Raw genomic sequence first — 18,928 nt, forward strand, 5'->3', positions numbered from 1 at the left:
ATTGTGACTACCGGTTATCGAATGAGTCTCTTGTGATGAGCATTGCACACTAGCTAGAAAGTATGGAGTCTTGTTTGATATTGGTGCCAATGTCATGTGTGATGAATTTACTTTGAACATTGTGTGTAATGACACCTAGAATTTGCCTCGTTGATCTGGTTGACTAAGTGATGCAAACACTTGAAATGATCTTAGACAATAATTTTGAAGAGTGGAACAATTTGACAATATGTCTCTTCATGGCCAACCTTGTGAGATGTGTAAACCTTGCTTGAACCCTCTTGAGCCTTATCCTTTTCTTGGAAGAAACTTGAGCAATTATGACCTCTCATTATCTATTCATTTGTAACCTTCATGAAGTGTGATTTGTTTGAATAGTCAACTTAGTCCAAAAACCTAAGTTAGGGGTGTAAAGAAAATAGAAGGAAAGTCAAGAAGTGTGGAAAATCCCCCTTTGAGTAATGATTTTGAAAAAGATGGAACCCTCCATGTAAAAAGAAAAAGAAAAGAAAAGAAGAAAGCATAGAAAAAGAATGAAAAAGTTGCGAACTAAAGTAGTGGAAGTTGCAAAAGAAATAGGGTATCCGGTAATTCATTTGAAGAAGAATAATGAAGTGGATTATGAGCATGATCAAAATGTTAAAGAAAAGGAAGAAAGTGATGTTCAGACCACACTTCATGAAAGTAGAAGCCACTAAGCCTAAATGACCATACCTTTACCCTCAGCCCCGTTACAAGCCTTGAAATGACCTTTGTGAAATTGAGTGAGCTGAAACGAAGGTTGATTGGAAAATAATGGCAAACATATGGGTGAAGTCATGCATGTGTTCATCTTTGTGAGTGTAAGAGTCTTATATGATTCCGGAACTATAAATTGTTGAAGAAATTTGTGTGAATAGGGAATCATCTTTGTTATGAGGGCATTTGAGTACCTTTGTTGAGATTGAACTTGCATTTGAAGCAAGTATTGTGAACTTGAGCATCTTTGATAATGGTGAGTCACAATTTGAATCTTTGAGTGCACAATTGACCATTCTATGAGTAAGTGGAACCTTGTTGAGTGCATTCATGTTGAGTCTTATGCAACACTATTTGAGACATCCTTTTTGAACTGTTGATATTGAATTTTATTTAAGGACAAGCAAAAGTTTAAGTTGGGGGGTGTTAATAAGTCCGAGATTTGGACTCATTTGGGGATTTGTTTATATAGATTTAGTGTCCTCAAATGCCTAAGTTGTGCCATAAACTGATGTTAAAGCCTTGATTTCTAGGTACATGGATTGGGAAACAAAGCAAGGACACTAGCAGGCAAAAAGGAACAAAACAAATTGAAAAAATGAATAAAGGCAAGCCTGGTGATCGCCAAGAGCATTTAGCGAATTGCCGAGTGGTTAAGTTAACCGCCTAAAGTTTTAGCATGCCAGCCCTGAGGGAAGAAACCAAGTTGGCGAATCTCCCAAAGTTACAGAACTTGAGGATACTGAATGCCAAGGCAAAAAGGCGATAGAAGAGAGCATTGGGAGGTTCGCCGATTGGTTCGACAAACCCGACTTACTTCGCCTAATGGTCCTTCGTGGCTTATTTTTGGCTCCTATAAATTAGATTTTGAATAGTTAATTTAACATGCTAACTCAGACTGAATTAGTTTAGAACACTTTTCCGTGTAGTTTTGGAGAATTTTGAAGAATTTGAGATTCAATTTGGAGATTTTGAAAGTGGGTTTTGAATATTATGCAAATTAAAGCATTGTAAAGACCAAATTACTCTTTCCCAGTTGATGGCTAATGTATTTGGTAACTGTTTTAACTCTTTTATGATGTTTGGCTAAAACCCCAATTCTTGGGGTGTGATAATGTGATCATGGACTGAATTAGTGTATGGGTATTGTTAATTACTAGTTTAAATGCTAATTTGAAGTGAGTTTAATCATTAATTGTGATTTAATTTATGAATTGTAGTTGCAAATGCAGTTCTACTTTTGTGTTCTTGGCTTGCTTGAGAGAGAGGTTTTAAAACTAAGATTATTGATTAATGATTTGTAGGTATTGGGTTGAGCTGGGTTCAGCTTGAGAGAGTGAATCCTAAACCCAATCGTACCCATCTAGCTTGTTAGAGTGGATGAATTAAGGTGTGGGTTGTTCTTCATTGATATACTTGTTAATGTTCAAAATAAATCACTTGATTCGGGATAGCTGTTCGAGAGAAAGCTATCTCCCTTATAGTCTAGCCTACTCACTAATTTTTAGCTATTTACTAGTAGTTTCAGTTACCCATATATCAAAATTTACTTATAATCAATCACATCCCAAGAATCCCTCTCCCTATTGTTATTTCGAATTGTTTGCGACTGCTTAGTAGTTGATAATTGCAAACTAAAAACCCCCCATCTGACATTCGTGTCACTCCTTTTAATTTGATTCATGTCTTTTTTGATAATATCTATTCCTATGGCTAACTAGACCACATTTGTACTTCCTAAATTGAATTTGAACACATACCGCTCTCTGTGGGATTCGACCCCAATTCAATTGTTGGGTTTTATACAGACTAATGATCGTTTGCACCTAGAATTGGATGAGGTGTGTTTGAAACGTTAATCATTAACCTCTTTAAGAGGATGAGGGAACGAATAAGTAACTACTGAAGTAGTGAACGAAGTCTGGGGTATTATGAGTAATAATGTCCTTAAAATTAATAGTGAATTCTTTCCTCATGTGATTGAATTCCTATGTAGGGCTTGTAAAAATCTTGAAGGTAAGCCTTGGTACTCACAGGTTGCACGAACTATTTGTCGTATGAATTGTGTGTTAGTTGATATCATACTGATTTGGGTTTTATCCACCATGTGCGAAGTGGGAGATGTAAGCTTTGGGTTGTGGGTCGCCCATGTGGATCGACCCGACCCGATATGACTCGACCCGAAGTATCAATTTGAAAAAAGAGTGAGAACAATTACTTTGTAACTGTTCCAACGTATACTGTTTTTTTCCTTTTAAAATGGGGATTGAACGCTTTTCAAAAGATAAGTGTGAAGAACACTAACCAGAAAAAACAAAGGGAGGAACAAAGAAGAAATTTCTATCTTCTTCACTGATATTAACAAAAAATAAAAGTGACATTCAGTTTGTGAAAACATAACTTTGATTCCTTGAAACTCAAAGTTTGACTTGGAGAAACCTTTCACAAGACTTCATTATCATTCTGTTGTTGTCAGGGGTGAATTTATGTGTAAAAAATGGCTCACCGGAACCCATGGTCATCCGACAAAACTTGATATATTATTCGTATAATTCTTAAAATATATTAAATATTAAATAAAGGAACCCATGAACATAAATGATTGGTTGGTTCACTGGTTCAAGGGTTAGTTTTTTATTGTGAGGTTGAGTGTTCGATTCCCAGGGAGGACCTCTGTTTAAAAATTAATTAAAAAGTACCATTGTTTGTTATTTGTTGAAAAAATTTCAGTTCTCTTTTTATAAAGTGTACTTTTTAAATTTCATGAGATTATAAATGGTTTCTTTTATTTTTTCTTGTGACATAGTACTCGAGATATATCAAATTTCTAATAATTTTTTCCTTTAATATTATTTTTTCCCGCAAATCGTATTTAATAATTTTCTTATTAAAAATCTATAATCTAGTATTGCTAAAATAAATGAGGCCCTCAAATTTGGGAGCCTAAAATGATTGCCTTTTTCTTAAAGGGGCAGAGCCGCCCCTGACAATGGTGCACCCGTCTTTTTGAAATCTTGAATTCGCCTCTGGCTATTGTTCATAAGTACACATTCTCGTTCCTGTTACGAAATTCTTACAATATGTAAGTTTGTGGTTATGAATTATGCTTCTGCTGTATATAAATAGTATACTCTAACAATTAGTACCACGAGTCTTCTTACATATAACTGATAATGTAATATGAAGTTAATGATTTATATACATACCTGCTTAATATATAGTTTGTATGTATAACTCATGTTGTTGATGAAATTCATTTAACAGTAATTTGTGTTAACATCTCACGTCTGTGCAATCTTTGAATCATATATTGAAATTGATAATTGTACAATGTATGTTATTAATAATTTGTATGGTGATATTGATTCTGTATGTTATTGATTTCAAGAGATTCAAATCAATAATTTATTCTTATGTATGAATTTGATATTTCATATTTTGTGAATAAAGATTTATATATGAGACTGATAATTTACAATTTGTATCTTGAGGATTACTGGTTTCAAAATCTAATTATCAGAATGTTTTTTCATTGATTTTGAAAATATTGACTAAAGATTTTGTATAATTTTCTGAAGAACTCAAAAATATTGGAACAAATCGGATCGTTGGCCTTAGCCTTGCCATCGCATGCCCTGACCAACGCCTGGCCTGACTTTATATAAGTTTTATCATATAAGTTTAAATATAACTGTATAATATATTATCATACTGTTATATTTGGCAATGCCACTGCTTGACTTGGTCTTATATGCCTTGTATCATACTGTTATGTTTGTCTCTTGTTCATTGATAAAACATGTTGAATCAATGAACAAGAAACTGTATATGTACCACTAAACTTAACAGATTACTCTTTAATTGAGTTGGATTTGTCTTGTTTAAGTGGTACTATATATGAACATGCTTACTCGTGTCTGTGCATCACTCGTGTTGGGATAAATACTGCCTGACCACAACTTCAGTTAGATTGAGTACCACCTCTAATTGTTGCGTGGCCACCTTACCCAAGATAAAGATGATCTTAACTGAATGAGCTTCCTCCTCTATCTATTGGAACTATAGCCTGAGAAGTCCGTCGCTAACTGACCATTTACGAATATACCCCGACTGCCCACACTTATAACAGACGCGGTCCATATTCAACCTCTGTGCTGAGGTAAAGGAGGTGGAATATTTCCTCTTTCCTAATAGACGTCAACTAGTCTCATATGGACCCCTAGATGATACATGCATGGCGGACTAAACATGGTAGCTAGAATACTCCTGAGAAACAAGTTCCAAAGGAACTAGTCCATTAGAAAATGACCCACTGAAACTACAACCTTTCTTATAATAAAGTCTTGTTTTACACCCTCTACATTCTTAGCGTGCTTAATCATCTTCTGAAATTACTTATCCGAAGATACTATATGTAGAGTTTCAAACTGGAGTCCATTTTTTCACGACCCAAAGTACACCAAAGACGTGACATGGTGTATAGGACCCCGAGAGGCCCTACACAAACCTCTTAACATGTATCATATAAGATAATAGAATTTAAGAGTTCGAAAGACAGTTTATATCATAAAATGTTTGAAGAGAAACAAAGCAAAAAATCTAACGTAATTTCCGAGTCATCTAGTACATCAAGAGTGATTGGGAAGTAACTCATGCATCACATACAATACGGAAAAGTAAAGACAATAAGCAATAAAGGGTTCGGTCCTCGGAACATGAGGACTAACCAATCTTCAAATCTACTAATGTGATCACTAGCCACAGAGATGTGGGATAGGAGCGTCAGACCCTACATTAGTGAAACAATGTAGGCAAGAGTATGCGTTAGTAAAAAGAATGTACCAAGTATGATAGCTATGCATAAAATATATGAAATCATACTAAAAGGACTTTTCGTGATATGCAAACACCAAGTTAAAACATACGATAAGAGGTTGGAAGCTCATGGTCAATGCAAGTAAAAATCATCTTTGAACACATGTATGATACTTCTAGAAGTAACCTTAAATCATTATTGTGGGAGATTTACCTTTAATCGACATAGAGACCACGTGAGCTATAACATGGAATTCGGTGTCTACCCCACACCGAAAAGGGGTGTCAAACTTGCCAAGATAAGGACCAACAACTTCTATCTTGCGTGGATCCACTAGCTAATGTCTATCTAAGACAATCATCCTATGGTGACACATAGTTTATGGGACATGGGTATTCTCCATTTGTCCACTCGGTGCTAAGAATAAATCCACGGAATAGTCATTAGTCTTAACTTATCTTAACATTCATGAGACATGGGTATTCGCTAGTTGTCCGTGGCGCGCTTCACACTCATGAACAAGATTCTACTCGATGTGGCTTATGAGACATCATAGGACCTTTCTAAAGTGTGTTTTGAATACCAAGTTTGTCACGACCCAAAGTACACCCTAGATGTGACATGGAGTATAGGACCCCGAGAGGCCCGACACAAGCCGCTTAGAATGCATCATACAATATAACAGAGTTTAAGAGTTCAAAAGACACTTTATATCATAAAATGTTTGAAGAGAAACGAAGCGCAAAATCTAACATAGTCTCAAAGTCATCTAGTACATCAAGAGTGTTTGGAACGTAACACATACAATAGGGAAAAGTAAAGACAGTAAGCAATAAAGGGTTCGGTCCTCGGAACATGAGGACTCACCAATCTTCAAATCTACTAATGTGATCACTAGCCACAGAGATGTGGGATAGGAGCGTCAGACCCTACATTAGTGAAACAATGTAGGCAAGAGTATGCGTTAGTAAAAAGAATGTACCAAGTATGATAGCTATGCATAAAATATATGAAATCATACTAAAAGGACTTTTCGTGATATGCAAACACCAAGTTAAAACATACGATAAGAGGTTGGAAGCTCATGGTCAATGCAAGTAAAAATCATCTTTGAACACATGTATGATACTTCTAGAACTAAATTAGTTCATTATTGCGAGAGATTTACCTTTAACCGACATAGAGACCATGTGAGCTATAACATGGAATTCGGTGTCTACCCCAAACCAAAAATGGGTGTCCTACTTGCCAAGGTAAGGACCATGCACTTTTAGCTTACGTGGATCCACTAGCTAATATTATTTATGACAATCATCCTATGGTAGAACATAGTTTATGGGACATGGGTATTCTCCACTTGTCCATTAGGTGCTAAGCATAAATCCCATGGAATCTTAACTTATCTTAACATTCATGAGACATGGGTATTCGCCACTTGTCTTATCATTAGAGGACATGGGTAATCTCCGCTTGCCTTATCATCCATGGAAGGCACATCAAGTAGCCAATCCAAGCTAGATTTCATTAGAATAGCTCCTAAATCTTGATTCAAAGTTTAGTCGAGAAAACCTTTCAACCCTAAGAATCCTTATGTGAGAAAACCCTTTCACATTCATACATTGAGTAGTATGTGAGAAAAAATTTCACAATAACAACAACAACATTAATGTTTTACTCTCAAAGCAACTTAAATCATTTTTCATCAATTTCATAAAGAACATGCATATCTTCATAAAATCATTTTTCATAGTTCAAAATCCACATCATATCATCATATTCTAGAAATCATGGGTCTTGCATGGGTTCATGGGAAATTCAACTTAAAATATGTAATTACCTCAAGTAATGCATAAGAAGACATAAAATAATCAACTAGATCGTAATTGAAAAAAACCCATCAGATTGCTTCAATAGGTGATTCTAACTTGCAAAATTAGAGAATTTAGGAACCATATGGAGGTAAGGACTCCACAGGTGAATACTATGATACCTTGATGCCTAAAGCTTGCAATCAATGGTGAATTTGGAGATTTGATCTTGAAACCCTAGCCTTCTCCTTCAAGCTTTAGAGAGAGAAATATTTGTGAGGATGAACTCTGTCAACTTTTGGAATTTTAAGAGAATGAATTGAATTGGATGATTTTGGGGTAAAAATTATTATATAAGGCCTCGGGTAAAGGGTAAAATGACATAGAATTGAGTTAAAATAATTGGAAAAAGACCAGCATAACTCTGACTTAAAGCCGACGAAGTGCCTCTCAAGAGGGGCTTAACTGGTCGTCTAGATCATCACTGCCCATTAAGTGGGTCGTGATGATGCCCAACCCGGTAGGGTCTCACTAATACGTGCATAATTTTTTACTCTGAGCTCAAAATTAGGCAAACTTGGTGGTGTTGGAAAGAGGACTCAAATATCTTTAATTTGATAGGTCATGGGACACCTAATTCACGAACGACTTCATGGTCTGTGTGAAGCTTCATGGACCGCCTAGACGTCTGTGATCATTTATAGTGGCTTTGGATGACACCCTACTGACTGGGTGACTTGTACGACCCCCTTGACGGGCCGTCCAAGTCACCACGAGCCGTCTGAGGCGCTGTCTAGGTGACCCCTTCCTGGGGCAGCTTCTGGAAATTGTTCATGAGCCCTTTAACGGGCCGTGGTTCCCTACACGGCCTGTCTAGGGTCCATGATACATTTTGGGTTCATGACTTGCCCGTTTGACCCTTTCTAGCCTTTTTCGAATCTAAGGTGTTACACATTTAGTCCTCTAACAAGCCTTATGGTCCTATCCTTTTCTATGGTTAGTAGTTGTAGAGGATACCTAGAGAAAGAGCGAAAATGAGCCTTATATGTTATGTCAAACATACTCTTCTTCTCTACACTAGTGAACTTAATTTGTTTCTTGTTTTTGCAGAGTATGACAAACATACATCTTTGGAAAGATAGAATAAAATTGGGTTTCTTATCAAAGGGGGTGAACCGACAGGTTTGCACTCAACATATGTCCGCCATAATAATTTAGCATTCTTCATTAGTAAGTAAGTGATGAACTATACCCCATATATGTCCACTTCCCCCAATATAGAGCTTCTCGTGACAATTGATGATGAATTTATGCGCATCCTCAAACTCAGTGCCATAGAAAATAGAAGGCTTAATTTTAGTGAACCTCAAGAACATATCGTGCTCATCTCTAGTCATTACTAGTACAATCACCAATCTTGAAAACATACTTGACTGAGAAATTTCATCCATCCGTAGAGACTAAACTCTAAGATACTAAACTACGAGAACTTTGGGCATAGTCCCATTACATGTGTAGCTTCCTAGTAAAGTAATCACCTAAGCTATTATCTTTGAAGAAGCTGGAGCGGGGGGCAATTGACTTTCGAACAGGTGCCTCTACCTCCATTATCACAACCTCATGAGCCTTTCGAAGTGTAGGGGACCTAGTCTTATCTCACACCTGCTCAACAACTGGAGCTCTAACCTCGATTAGGCATGTTTCTCTTCTCCTACCTCTAACTCCACTTCTTGTCTGTCTTCTACCATCATTCACGGCTACAAAATGCTTGAAACCTTAGCTCTAGCCTTACTTGAACGTGTTCTCAACATCTACGAGAGAAAGAGTGAAAAAGTTTAGATACCAATTTGAATCAAATAATAGCACAAAACAAAGGAAAAATTTAGTTTTCGTAGTGTCCTATAGCCTCATGAAGAGAATTACAGATGTCTCTATATCATTCTGCAAGATTCTACTAGATAGTATGATGAGATTGAAAAATCATTTCACGACACAAACTGCCATAAATGACACCCATTATAACTTATGTCATATCCTAGAAATCTAGAAAGAAATATAAAAGCTCAGCAAATAACTGCAAGTCTCCAAAATAAAGAAATAAAATAGTAGAAGTCTAAACAAAACGTCCACATAATTCAAAAGTCATTATTCTAAAATATCTAACTAAATTGTCTAAGAGTTGCAAATGAGTAAATAATAAATAGTCTCAATGTATGAAAGAAAGACATTAAGAATGAAGAAGATTTGTGGTAGCCTAAACGGAAGAAACTCACTCTCATGTCTAGAGTACGTGGCTAAATGTGAGGTCTCGTATATACCTCAAGATCATAGGTTGCACTAAAAAAAAGTGCAGGAGTAGCATCAACACAATCACTATATATTGATAGGCATCATAGATCGACTAAGATTAGTAACAAATATATATTCACACTTTTAGAGCAACTAGACTGGTACTTTCTACATAGCCAAACACATAATTCACAAGCCAATAGAGTCATCTCAAAATTATTAACACATCTGTGTGAAAATAAATACTCCATCTATCCCTAATTACTTGTCCACTTTTGAAGTGGCACACCTATTAAGAAAATAATAATTGACATAGTGAGTTTACCATTTTATCCCTATTAATTATGAAGTGGATGCATTAAAAACTTAAGATTGTCAAGAAGTTCTACCTTTTTCAAAGTAATTAATTGAGGGTATAATAGGTAAAATTTTTTGTCCTTTCTTGATTTATCAAAATGGACAAGTAATTAGGGACAACGAAAAAAGAAAAAATGGATAAGTAATTAGGGACATAGGAAGTATATAATTACACCTAATTATGCTTCTAACGTATCACAATTCATCACTTATTAAATGACCAAGTACACTGTATCTGAATCAATACATGACCTTAACTAGCATGTCAAGTCATGAATCACTGACCAAGCAATCACCAACCACTTTAAAACACCACCACACTTAACAAATACAAACAAGTTAATAGAATTATGGAAATCATATACATCCTAGCTTTGCAGCTGTATAATCACTACATCTTACTAGAAAGCTCTAATATTCTCTTAAAATCACAACTGTATACATATGCTAAAGGGTCTTAATCTTTTCCATCTAGTCATGACTTGTACAGGACCCTAGGTGTCCATGTATCGTACCGACATGTTACCTGATCTAACCACACACATAATCACTCATCTGTAAGCTCACATCAGACTCGAGCCACTCATTCTCCGAATAGTAAATGTATTCTCCCTATATATGCATATCTCAATATGCTAGTCTTTTCAGTTACCTCTCAAGATAACACATTCAGTATATAATAATCACAAGTTCATATTTCATAACATCAGTGAAATAAATAGTTCAACAGTTTACATGCTTATTCGTATAAGCAAACCACTAATTCATCCATAAACAAAAAATCAACTATGTCCGAAGACCAATCAATATGTATATAATTGACACTACATATAAGAAACTAAGCAAACTCTAACTTCAAGTAAACAGTAACTTACCTCAACTAACGAATTAGAAGCGAACAAGCTAAATTGGCGGGACCTTTCATTTTCTTAGTGCCTCAAAATGCTTTAAGTCTAATACAATAATCTAATCATCTATTTCCTCGAATGAAGGTCTTAGATATTCATACCCACCTAATTCTACCTTTTAAGAAGGTCTAATAATTTATTTAAAGGTTATTTTATCAAACTAGAGGTTTCCATGATCATACTGATCTCATTCATGTAGTTTCAGCTCCATTAACCCCTTTTGGGCCATTCATATGCACAAGAAACTCATTTTATAGGGGTACTTAGTTTCCCAATATCATAATTTATCGCTAGGTTCATAATTCTATGTTAGAAGACATAATTTGATTGACTAAAATTGAAAACCATGCATAATTAACCTACTCCACATGTTGTCTTAGCAACTAAATAAGTCTGGATTTCATGAAGAACATACTATTCGATTTTAGAAAAAATCAAATTATTGAAGGAAGAGATGAACAAAAAGTACTCAACTCAAGAGATAAAAATCCTTAATCTTGAAAAAATCACATTTGGAGTTCTTTTATCGAATATTTTATGTTATGACTAAGTTTGGACAAAAACTGACTTAAAATACAAGTTATTGTTTTCCGACCTTCGCTATGGTGAAGCTTTGCATTCTCGTTGCCTTAGCAATGGCGAAGCCTTCCTTCGCTATAATGATCTCATAATAGTAAAGAAGATCTTCACTATAGAGAACCTCCGGCATAATTCCATTCTCGATTTTCTATTTTCAGATTTCTATCACCTTTTAACTCGGATCTTTACAATGTTACTATAGCCCTCAACATTCATAACGAAAGGACATATCATTACAAGAATATAAACGATCCACTAAAATGATCCACAAAGTCTACCAAAGTTTTACTTCAAATGTATAGGAGTGCAATATTTTAAATTGTCTTCAAATTCAACAAGAATCCTTAGGAGTACGATATAGAAACTCCTGATCACTACTAGAATTCTCTTCATTTTGCTTTAGTCAAAGAAGTGCCCTGCAACGTCCAGAGAAAATGCATCTTCCATACCATCATGGCATACGAGAAGAAGAAAGGCTGCTAAGCCAGATAGAAAGTCTTGGAACACCAAGACAGTAGCAAGTGCGGCTACTGGAACACGATAAGGCGATAGTACAACTGTGGAATAAAAGTTGTTCCTCGACAAGAAGCCTCGCATCGTGGATTCCAATTCCAAAACTGTGATAAAACTGTAGGTTCATGACCTGCTTTACACCTATAGTTTAGAAGTCTTGGGCTAAAACAGAATGAATCCAATCTGGGATAAAACTCCTTACACGGGAAAGTCCAAGCTAGGATTGGGGAATTAGAAAGAAGTCACAGTCTGGGTGGGAAACTCTTCGAGCGGATCAAGCTCTTCTTTTCTTCCTTTATTACAAGATCCAGAAGTAGAAAGAAGTTGTATTGGAAAGGTGGGTTAGTCGCCTACTGACATCCTAAATCCAATTACTTCACTCCCTTTGAAAGTTGGGCCCTCCTCAGGGGGGGCAAAAAATAGAGTATAGAATAAAAGAGGATAGATTAGAAGGTAGGTACCACTACCAACGTGAAGGAAAGCAACTCGAAAAAAAATCCCCTATTGTAAGAGGCTGGTGGAAGGTGTGAGATTTGAATCACTGTCTTAGTCTACTTCTTGTTCGGATGTATCACCTACTTCATTGGAAGAGTTCTATCCCTCAACGGGAGCAAGGAAGGACTAGTTAGGCCCCTTCTATTCCATTCTTTGTTCGTAGTGCACTGGACACGCTTAGCCTATGCTTATCTCTTCGACATGGTTATCTCAAGCACCCTCGTAGTGTTGATTACAAACCAACTTCTTCTTTCTCTTAGCTGCTTTCTCCGCATCACCTGATATGACAAGCGGACTTGAAAGATCGAAAAGAACTGTTTAAAAGTCTCTTGCAAGACTTTTTCAAAATAAAGATCGGGCCATGGACTGGACGATAGAGGGTAATCGTGATATATTGAGAGATTTTGGAATCTTAATCCAAATTAGATTAGTATAGGAATGTGGAATAAGAGTCGGACCCCGATAGGACGGGGAGACAAAGATAAAGATGGTGGACACAACAAGCCCTGTAGGTGAAGGTACACGAAGACCACACACATATCTATTTTGAATCTATATCCCTTGCTCGTTAGCTCTTCAGGAAGAGAAGGACTCCCTGGGTTCTATACAGAAGCTGCACAATGGCTGGGCCTGAGGATCCATATTTCAATATTATCCTGAGAATCAGAGAGCTAATGAGAAGGGATTGGAGGTGTGAATTGAGACATATTTGGAGGGAATGCAATGTGAAGATGTGTTGGCTACGCAAAATATCGGTCCTGCTCCTAGCTTAACCATCCTACATGACCCCCTACTGTAATCAGACAATGGAAAAATAATGATAACTTAGGCGCGACGACACCTAGAGTTGTGAAGGTGAGTTAAAGTGTAAAGCCTTAGCATGTCCAAAAAATGAAGTATACATGTCTCTCCCTCACGGATATTCTCCACAGGGGAGAACTCAGTTTGCCACCTGAATCAGTCCCTTTATAGACGTAAACAAACGTCCCGAAATGGGTTTGCCAAATTTGCTTCTGTGGATGCTAGTTTTCTTCAATCCCAGGCAGTCCTTTTTTACTCATCGACGTGGAAACTATTCTATTTTTTATTTTAGTATATATTGATGAAATTGTAATCATCGGTAATAATATTCAATTCATCATATCAAACCGTTGATTTGGAGATAGAGGTGACGGAAGAAGAGTATCGAGAGTGGTATATTCCCAGAGCCTTGAGATCTTTCTTTTGCTATTCTCCAGCATTTCTAGGAGTTCCCGTTCTCACTTTTCTTGATCTTCCAAGCTTGAAGCTCGCCTGATTTGAGAGAGGAGAGACAACCATTTGATGCATAACAATGGAGAAAAATACTATATATGTTATGTTTCCTATGCAGCTAATAAGCTATGGATGATGATATGTGATGCATGCTTTGACTTCTAAGGCTTGACATGTCCTTTTGGTCGATTTCCAATTGATTGAGTTGGACAAGAAAGTCTTAGAAGGCTAGCATACCTACCTTTCCTTCTTTTGTGTTGCCTAGCTTTGATCTGTAGGAGCCGAGGCAGAGGTTTTCGTTGTTTGCTTCACCGCTTGTGCATGCCCCCGTCAATTCCTTTGAGTTTCATTCTTGTGTGATACCACATTCAATTTGATTGAACTCACGGATCCATTCTCCAAGGAAAGGCCAGTCTACTGACCAGGGTTAAAAGAATTTACCCAGGCGTTCTTAGCGTGCGTGATCCAGTTGTAGAGCCTATTATGGTTGTCGAATGTGCCTCCTCCCACAAACCTAATAGTTGGATCCATGAGGAGACAAAAGAAAGATGTTCATTCTGGTCATTGAGCCCGGATTGAGGATTGATTGATCTAAATCAAGCGATAGAAAAGTCCCTTGCGCGAACTACTACTACTAGAAAATGGTGAGACCATTAGTGAAAGAAGGACCAAGGAGGATCCTATCCTAAATTCCAAAGAGTTGACTAACTCTTAGTTGTTTCTGTCGCGGATGCGGAAGGCCATCCTAACAATAAGGTCTTCCATGTCTCGGGAAAGGGTCCTCCCCTCTTCTTCTAGGGTTTGAATTAGAGTCGAGTGATGAAGCTCATGATTCTGCCGTTAGTGAGAAGCAAGTAAACTCTATAGCCCTAAACTAAAGGAGCAGGTCAAACTTATTCGGTGCCTTCTTTACGACTTTCGACCAAATTGAAGAAACTCTTATTTAGTCAGGACATCGTTCCCATCCCTTGTGGTGCTTTTTCAACCCCTTGCTTTGACTTGGTAAATTGCAACTGGATTCGCTCCAACCCCTATTTTCTCGGAGATAGCTTGGTTTGAGCTAGAACAACAGATTTGTGAGCAAGAGCGTATTTCAGAACTGATTCAACAACAACCATTTAGGGCGCCTGGGTATGTTATAGAAAGGGGAAGCGGAAGCATCGAATGGCGAAGATGGGCGGCTCGGCAGGGAAGGAATGGGAAATCGTGGGTACCGGCTCGCCGAAGACTCATTCTTTCCTCGGGGATGACTTCTTGTTGACCTAAGCTCAAAGAGGTGAGAACTCTCAATCGAATGTGGGGTATACATATTAGAGTTATATTATTACTTTTTGTCTAAAAAAATTCAAATTTACGAACTTGTTGATCCCTTTCTTTGTTCCATTTATCCGAATTCAACTCTTTCTTCTTCTTTTTGACATGTGTAGCCCGAAAGAGCTCATCATGAGTCGGCATGCGCCCCCAAGTTTTGGCCTTCAAATAAAATTTAACCAAACTTAGTTAATCAAGATTTAATCAACTCTATACAAACATATCAATTAGAAGGTTAATAATTCTACTTACCAATTTCTTAGTTATAGCCTTTTGGCTCTTTCCATCCTAGTGTGCAACGCGCCACATTTTCCTTCCCTCTTGGTCTTCTTTGCTTGTTCAAACTTATATTTAAATTTAGGTTCCTCCAATAAGCCTGAAGATCCTAACTTGTACATTTTATGATGTAAATTAGTTTGGCTGCAACCTAGACACTCAAAGTACCAAGTTCCTTGAGCAACAGTGTAAGAAGATTAATTGCGAAATAATAAAACAACACAAGTATTTAGCGTGGAAACTCCCTGCTAAAGGGAGACAAAATTCATGATTTTTTTTCAAACTTTTTCACTAAATTCGAGCCTAAAATTCTAGAATCAGTTATCATACTCCAATTCCGGGAAAAAAAAAATATTGCTAAGCAATTCTCTTTGCAATAATTCTTTTTCACATTTTGCAAGATTTTATCTTTGCAGAATCATTACATTTATACACAGATTTCTTCTTTTTTCTTTTGACCAATTTTATGTGGGAAAATCACCCAAAAGAAGAAAGAAAATACTAGGTAACTATACTGGTAGTAGATAAAAATTGTGTTTGGGGGATGATATCAAGGATAGAAAAGTTTAGCAAATAAAAGCTCATTCCATGTATCTTGAAGACCAGGCAAGCACCAATGTACACAATCGGCATAGCTAACAGGATTCGCTAATTGTTCCGCTGTTAATGGACTCCATTGCTTCTTGTAAATTGATGTGTGTGCATCTTTTCTGTAACTCGAGAGTTGTGTTATGTTGAGAAATGTAATCGGCACCTTTGATCTACGAAACACTTGTCCAATCACTTCCATTATGCTTTTTCTGCTATCTGATCCCCAGTAACTCTGATCCTCGATCATTGTTGTTTCATTGTAACAGTTCATATTTGGTTCTCCACCCCAATCTACGCTCCTGCAAAAAATGATATTCATACATTTTATATTTTACCCTCAAATTTTAATATGAGATATACTTTTTCAAAGAAAATTGAATTGTTACTTTTGATGGGAAGGTGACATGCTAGTGAAAAAGACTCTGGTTTTCTTTGGATCCATGTTCTTTTTCACCCATCTCAGCATACTCTTCATTCCCATTCGATATGCATCCTCTGTCGATACCATTGCTATATCCTTCACTTCATCGTCAAAAGACCCTTGCCTGTGTCAATTTCATGTTTCTATCATTATTAAATAGAAGAAAGAAACAAAATCAAAAGAAATGAGAGGGGATAGATAATTACAAAATCTTGAATTCCAGGCCAGTCATCCACCAAAGGTAAGTATTGAAAACGACTATATCAGCGCCTTTCCAATTCTTTCCATGCTTATTGATTGAGCCTTTTCGTACTACTCTATCGGATATTCTATGTACAACTGCATCGTCTGAATTTGATTCTAGAAGAAATGGTGCCCAGTAGAATTCAATAGTAGCGTTGTAGTCCTGCAGTATTGATTAAGTTCAAGCTAGGAAACATTCAATAAATCGACTTAGCTAGTCATAAAATTGTATATGTAACTTTAAAATGACAGCACCTTAGCAGTGAAAACAGTGAGGGAACCAAAAGTTTCCATGGACTTGGCATTCTCAGGTATGAGTCTATGGAGAAGACAAACCATCGAAACATATTGTCCTCTGTTTAACGAATCTCCCACGTATAACATCCTCTTTCCACGAAGGGTTTCCAACATTAGTGTCGCATTGAAACTGCAATATTATGGAAATACTTAGTCTAGCTAAATCATTGATCATATTATGGAAATAACATGAAAATCTTAGCCTTTTATATCAGAATATAAAACAGAGAAATTGAACTACACAATAAACCAACATTATCAAATAAAGACAAAGAGTATAATGTAGAAATTAACTAGCGATAATCATTTCTCAAAACCAAAAATAACTAGCCGGCGAGTCACTAGCTATAGACTCAGGGTTCTTTTTTGTGGCGTCACTCTTTATGTCACGTCTGTGACGGATCCAGAACTTAGAGGTTATGTTTCAATATATGTAAGTACTTATTTTTCACTCTCATGTATTGTAATAGGAACTACTGAATGCTTAGATCTTACATCATCCTGACCAGGGGCCAGCTGGGGGGCTAGGGGTTTCGTCTGAATCCTTCAATGTAAAATTACGTTATTTATATATGATTAAAATTATTGCTTATGTATATAATATATTATATGTTGAACACCCGTCGACTAGTTGGTGTGTTTATTTCTTCATATTTTGAACTCTATGAAAATCTTGACTCCGCCAATGATCCTGATCCATCAACTTGATCAAGTTAAAGAATTATATTTCAAGTGTCACTTATTTTATAACTATAACTAATGTCCAATGATATGTTAGTGGCCTAATGATAAGTAGATAGCAAATATGAGAAAAATAGAGTTAAAACTTAAAACTAAACGTGCCTTGGAAGAGAGCAGCCATGAGGTTGCCATCTCCATTGTCGATAATCTTTGTCTGGCCTGCCTTGTTTTTGGCAAGTCAATTGTGGCTGTATGTAAGGACACTCCTCTTCCTCGTACAGTGGCCGGCTATCATCATGAACCCACCTACCACTGAACACGTCGCAGCCATCCTCTGTCTCTCCAATGGCAAATGGCAACTTCTTGTTCTTGTCTACAAAAATTATTCACAACACAGTCAACATCCAATTTTAATGAATTACAATTGCGTAGATAGTGTATATAAGTTAGTAACTCTTTTAAATAATGTTTGTGCATTCAAAAATGTACTAACGATTACTTACTGATTCTTGAGATTGAATTGGGAGAAGCAGATAGACTAGAATACTCAAGCTGGCTAAAAATGCAGCTAAAATCCTCACTATAAAGAATGGTAACGAAAACAATGAAGGCTAATAGAGTGAATAGGAAAGGAGAAAGACGATTCTTTCGGAGAATCGAAGAAGAAGAAGAAGAAGAAGAGGGAGGTGGCTTCATTGCTTTGAAGCCTTTGGCAGCAGAGTGACTCTGTTTTTGTTTATGTTTTTTTTGTTCTTCGTTTTAGTTAGGTAGTCTATAGCTGATTAAATACAAGAAACAATATTGGTTACGTTTGAATAACCTTGACAAGAGGTTTATTTCCAGCTATTAAATAGTACTCTCTCCGTCACATTTCATATGAGTTAGTTTGACTCGACAGGTAATGTAAGAAAAAAATGAAGCCTTCTGAAATTTATAGTCTAAAATAAGTGATACATATTTGTATGTCTATAAATCATTTTATTAAGGAAAGTAAGTCATATAAACTGATACACTGAAAATATATTATTACAGTTTGAAATCTCTTAATTTATTAAATTGGTTACTTGCTACCATTCTCGTTATTATTAATATTGTGGTTTCATCATTGTTATATTAGGTTTGAAGGAAAATTGATAAAAGTAAAGGGCATGAGGAATAATATATGAGTTATACACTATTTAAGCAACGTAGTTAGTAGTTGAGTTCATTTTATATATTCAGTTTAGGTAATAATAATATGATTGAACCAAACACAAACAAGGGCAGCTATATATTGTCAATAAAATAGCATTCATATTAAACCATGCATTGATCTTTTGTCTTTTTAATTTCCTGCCGTCACTACATTATT

At 36.4% G+C, this 18,928-nt stretch overlaps 1 protein-coding gene across 1 annotated transcript; it reads right to left on the reverse strand.

Annotated features, from left to right (window-relative positions):
* Positions 1–15,689: 15,689 nt before the first annotated feature.
* On the reverse strand, positions 15,690–18,327 carry LOC125873052 (protein trichome birefringence-like 33). Its single transcript, XM_049553905.1, has 6 exons — positions 18,081–18,327; positions 17,740–17,950; positions 16,855–17,026; positions 16,563–16,762; positions 16,322–16,480; positions 15,690–16,234 (listed from the first exon to the last, which is right to left on the reverse strand). The coding sequence occupies exons 1-6, from the start codon at positions 18,271–18,273 to the stop codon at positions 15,895–15,897; spliced, it is 1,275 nt and encodes a 424-aa protein (XP_049409862.1). The 5' UTR covers positions 18,274–18,327; the 3' UTR covers positions 15,690–15,894.
* Between the last annotated feature and the right edge of the window lie 601 nt (positions 18,328–18,928).

The sequence above is a fragment of the Solanum stenotomum genome, chromosome 8 (genome assembly GCF_019186545.1).
Source record: "Solanum stenotomum isolate F172 chromosome 8, ASM1918654v1, whole genome shotgun sequence".
Lineage (NCBI taxonomy): Eukaryota > Viridiplantae > Streptophyta > Magnoliopsida > Solanales > Solanaceae > Solanum > Solanum stenotomum.